Genomic DNA, 4305 nt, shown 5'->3' with positions numbered 1-4305 from the left:
GCCTTGGAGCTTAATAAAGGCAGGCCTGTGTTGGAGGGGATCCCTGGGGGGAAAGAGACAAGCATAGGTCCCTCCCAAGATGCCACCCGCTTCATACAAGGTATGTCCTTCCATCTCTACATGGGACACAACCACATTCATATTGAATCCATTTGCACTGTCTGACTTTGGTTTGCCTATTGCCTTGCAGTGTCTGGCAGCACTGTGTTCCTGTTGGAGCCACCAGCACAAGCACCAGACAATGCTGATCCAGTGAGTACTCCATCAAAGGCATACTGTAGGCCTGGCATGTCTTGTCTACTAGCTCTAATTTGAATTTGATTAAATGTGATGACCATCTATATGAAAGATACAGGTTTTCTGCAGATGGCATCAGGTATCTGTGCTGACTGCTGGGTCCCAGGATTAAGCACCGCACAGCACGGAGCTATGCACCGAGTGTGGAGCAAATGGTTTGTGTGGCCTTGCGCCTTTTTGCTAGTAGAGCCTTCCTGTACTCAGTGGGGGATGCAGAACATCTGAACAAGGCCACAATTTGCCGCACAATAAGGAGCGTGTGTCTGGCTATCAAGGCATTAGCAGATGTCTTCATCTCCTTCCCTGGCCACAGAAGACTCTGTGACATCAAAGAGGAATTCTACAGGATTGCAGGTAAGAGGATCTACAAATTACAGGACAGCTGTTAGTAACACTCATAGTAGGATACTCATTACTTTGTGTGACAGGTTTCCCCAATGTCATTGGTGCACTGGACTGCACACACATAAGGATAAAAGCCCCCTCAGGTGCCCATGAGGCGGATTTTGTGAATAGGAAATCCTTTCACAGCATTAATGTTCAGGTGAACATAACTTTTTGATATTGTCCATTGATGAACACTGTGCCTTGCCAGTGATGTGCATTGATTGGTTTAATATTCCTCATCTTATGATTTCAGATCGTCTGCAATGCTGACTGTGTGATCAGCAATGTTGTGGCAAAATGGCCGGGCTCAGTCCATGACTCCAGAATCTTTCGGGCCTCTGAAATCTATCGGCGCCTATCACAAGATGAGCCACACAACCCCTATTAACCACGTTTTACATCATGGCTGTGTCAATAATATCACTGTGTTTATGAGGTAGTAATGATGAGATTTTGTGTTGACAGGTGAATTCTCTGGTGTGTTGCTGGGAGACAGGGGGTATGGCTGCCAGTCCTTTCTCCTAACACCTTTCACAGACCCCCAGGAAGCACAGCAGGCCTACAACCATGCCCATGCCTGGACCAGGGCCAGAGTTGAAATGACCTTTGGCCTCCTGAAGGCACGCTTTCACTGCCTTCACAAATTAAGGGTCAGCCCTGTGAGGGCATGTGACATTACTGTGGCTTGTGCTGTCCTCCACAATGTGGCCTGCCTGAGGAAGGAGAGGGCCCCCAGAGTGCCACCAGCCATGGACTGGGACAATCCGGCAATCTTCCCTGATGACGACAGTGGTCGGCTGCTGTGGTGGTGAAATCCTTTCACAGCATTAATGTTCAGGTGAACATAACTTTTTGATATTGTCCATTGATGAACACTGTGCCTTGCCAGTGATGTGCATTGATTGGTTTAATATTCCTCATCTTATGATTTCAGATCGTCTGCAATGCTGACTGTGTGATCAGCAATGTTGTGGCAAAAGGGCCTGGCTCAGTCCACGACTCCAGAATCTTTCGGGCCTCTGAAATCTATCGGCGCCTATCACAAGATGAGCCACACAACCCCTATTAACCACGTTTTACATCATGATGTAAACTGTGTCAATAATATCACTGTGTTTATGAGGTAGTAATGATGAGATTTTGTGTTGACAGGTGAATTCTCTGGTGTGTTGCTGGGAGACAGGGGGTATGGCTGCCAGTCCTTTCTCCTAACACCTTTCACAGACCCCCAGGAAGCACAGCAGGCCTACAACCATGCCCATGCCTGGACCAGGGCCAGAGTTGAAATGACCTTTGGCCTCCTGAAGGCACGCTTTCACTGCCTTCACAAATTAAGGGTCAGCCCTGTGAGGGCATGTGACATTACTGTGGCTTGTGCTGTCCTCCACAATGTGGCCTGCCTGAGGAAGGAGAGGGCCCCCAGAGTGCCACCAGCCATGGACTGGGACAATCCGGCAATCTTCCCTGATGACGACAGTGGTCGGGGGCCTATTGCACAAAACTAGGATAAGGGATTAAGCCGGGATATCTTGGTGATCCTGGCGCAATTTATCCGTGATCCGGTTGCACTAAAGCTGTGATGACGACAGTGGTCGGCTGCTGAGGGACCAATATGTGTTGAATTATTTTAGTTAGTATATGTGCTTTCAATTTTGGTTAAATATGTCCTGCGGTGGCAGAGGAATTTGGGTTTTTTTGTGTTCAATATATATATATTATTGATTTGGCCTCTTATGTTTGTGCTGTATCCATTCATTTGTCTGTTCAGTTGATTTGTATGGATTTGTCCTGCATTTATTTCAGTGTGCAGACATGCGGGGTGTGTTATATACAGACCTTTTGAATGTGTATTTATCCTTTTGTTGTATAATATGCTTTGATTTTGTGCTTTCCATCTTGTAGAGTCACTGTGTGACTTCAGTTTCGAAAGGAGCTGATGGTTTACCTGCTTTGTTTTATCCTTATTCAATAAAGGAACATAATGTTACACTTTGTGTTTTTATATTTATATGGAATGTGTATTTTATATGACAGAGTATTAAGGCCACACTAAGGAAGAAGGAAAAAGTCATACATTTATGAGGCTGGTTCTTTTTTCCCTAAAAGATGCATATTCTTTTTACAGTCCTGATACATATGACAATGTGATGCTGATGTGCCAAAAGATTAAGTATGTCCTTGATTGTGGAACCATACTGAAGAACAATTCCACGAAATGCCCCACAGCTGTCATTTTAACAACTGTCCTCCTCTAAAACAACGGGTTACAATATTATTAAAGACTTCATTATCGAAGTCTGTGAATTTTCTTTGTTGTCCCTCTGTGGCCCTAATATTCTATCATTTTATATATAGCCTTATAGTCTATGGGAAACTGTAAATTATCTAATGATAGCAACATCATCTAAAAATCATCATTTATCCAAAATGATTGAAATTAATGATCACAAACGTTTAAACAATGACAGTGGGTCTAATTATATGTGATAACAATGTATAGTGTGCAGTGAAATAACTATTGGTTTCCGTTTGTGGTGACTGCTGACTGACATGAGGGATGAGATTAAATAAATCCTGGAACTTAGCCTGGTCTGGAGCAGGCTAGCTCCACAGAATAAATCTCCATGGTAATTTATACCATAACATCCTACTGCCATCTAATCCAGCTTTAGTGCAACCGGATCACGAATAAATTGAGCCAGGATCACCAAGATATCCCGGCTTAATCCCTTATCCTAGTTTTGTGCAATAGGCCCCTGATCAGGAACTGACACGTAGCTGCTACTTCCATGGAAACTACCAGGTAGATCACAGTCTGCTGACAGAAAAACTGACCAATCAGGACATCACTGGCACAGATCACAGCCAATCAAAACAGACATTTGACAGAATATTTCATGCTGACACAAGACTGTTTTAGAGACTGAACCAATGGGCTGTCAGTCAGAGAGGGGCATTTTGATTGGACAGGAAGGGGAGGGTGGGGGTTCATGTCAGAACCTGGCAACAACCTGCTCTGATTGGTCAGTTCAACAAAACAATTAAACCAAGTCTGTACACAACCAACCAGCCAATCACAGGAGGTGGTAGAGAAGGAGCAGAGGATGATGGGAAGGCATTTACAGGTTGCGTCTGATGAACCAAATCTCGTTCCTATGGCGGGGTACACTGGGGTTCTCATACACAGCCACCATGTAGTTGTTTCTGTGGAGGTCATTTCTGATGCCAAGAATCTCCCACAGCAGAGCGATCTGACGGGTCACCGTCTCCTCGGTGGTTGTCCCCAGGAACATCCTGACAACCAATCAGAGAGCAGAAACTGAGCAAAATACACACACACCTGTCCGATGACAGCCAAACACATTCACCTGTCCACACCTGAGAAGTTTGAAAAAACTTAGAAGGAACCTGGACGTAGTTCTAGGTAGAAGATGTTTCACCTCTCATCCAAGAGGCTTCATCACTTCTGCCCAACTGGTGGTGAGTAGGAGGTGTTTAACCCACTGGGTGGTGTTTCAGTCCTTCGACGACCAACAGTGTCCTCTGACTACATTCAATTTCTAAACTTTTAAATTCTATTAAGTTATCTTCATTATTTTTTCAGCTATAGTAGAGTGTTAG

At 44.6% G+C, this 4305-nt stretch overlaps 1 protein-coding gene across 3 annotated transcripts; it reads left to right on the top strand.

Annotated features, from left to right (window-relative positions):
- Nucleotides 1–6: 6 nt before the first annotated feature.
- LOC109953487 (putative nuclease HARBI1) lies at nucleotides 7–1942 on the top strand. 3 transcript variants are annotated; one of them, XR_002273915.1, is made up of 4 exons: nucleotides 7–651; nucleotides 726–841; nucleotides 938–1522; nucleotides 1619–1942. XR_002273915.1 is itself a non-coding variant. In XM_020588972.1 (4 exons), exons 2-4 carry the CDS (start codon nucleotides 450–452, stop codon nucleotides 1070–1072), a joined length of 453 nt encoding a protein of 150 aa, XP_020444628.1. In that variant the 5' UTR covers nucleotides 7–100; nucleotides 191–449; the 3' UTR covers nucleotides 1073–1942. The 3 variants fall into 3 exon arrangements, 2 of the variants coding, with proteins under 2 accessions (XP_020444628.1, XP_020444626.1); XM_020588972.1 differs by having other exon boundaries at nucleotides 7–100; nucleotides 191–651; nucleotides 938–1942; XM_020588970.1 differs by having other exon boundaries at nucleotides 938–1942.
- Nucleotides 1943–4305: the final 2363 nt, after the last annotated feature.

The sequence above is a fragment of the Monopterus albus genome, unplaced genomic scaffold (assembly GCF_001952655.1).
Source record: "Monopterus albus unplaced genomic scaffold, M_albus_1.0 scaffold699.1, whole genome shotgun sequence".
In the NCBI taxonomy this organism is placed as follows: domain Eukaryota; kingdom Metazoa; phylum Chordata; class Actinopteri; order Synbranchiformes; family Synbranchidae; genus Monopterus; species Monopterus albus.
The sequence above is the reverse complement of the archived record's forward strand: the minus strand, read 5'-3'. Positions and strand labels throughout refer to the sequence as shown.

What these genes read in the sequence shown, in the direction of transcription:
- LOC109953487 (XM_020588972.1), top strand. Translation starts at nt 450, where the DNA reads ATGGTTTGTGTGGCCTTGCGCCTTTTTGCTAGTAGAGCCTTCCTGTAC. An exon ending in GGAATTCTACAGGATTGCAG is followed by an intron (nt 652 to 725) that starts GTAAGAGGATCT and finishes TTTGTGTGACAG; the next exon opens with GTTTCCCCAATGTCATTGGT. An exon ending in TTCACAGCATTAATGTTCAG is followed by an intron (nt 842 to 937) that starts GTGAACATAACT and finishes TTATGATTTCAG; the next exon opens with ATCGTCTGCAATGCTGACTG.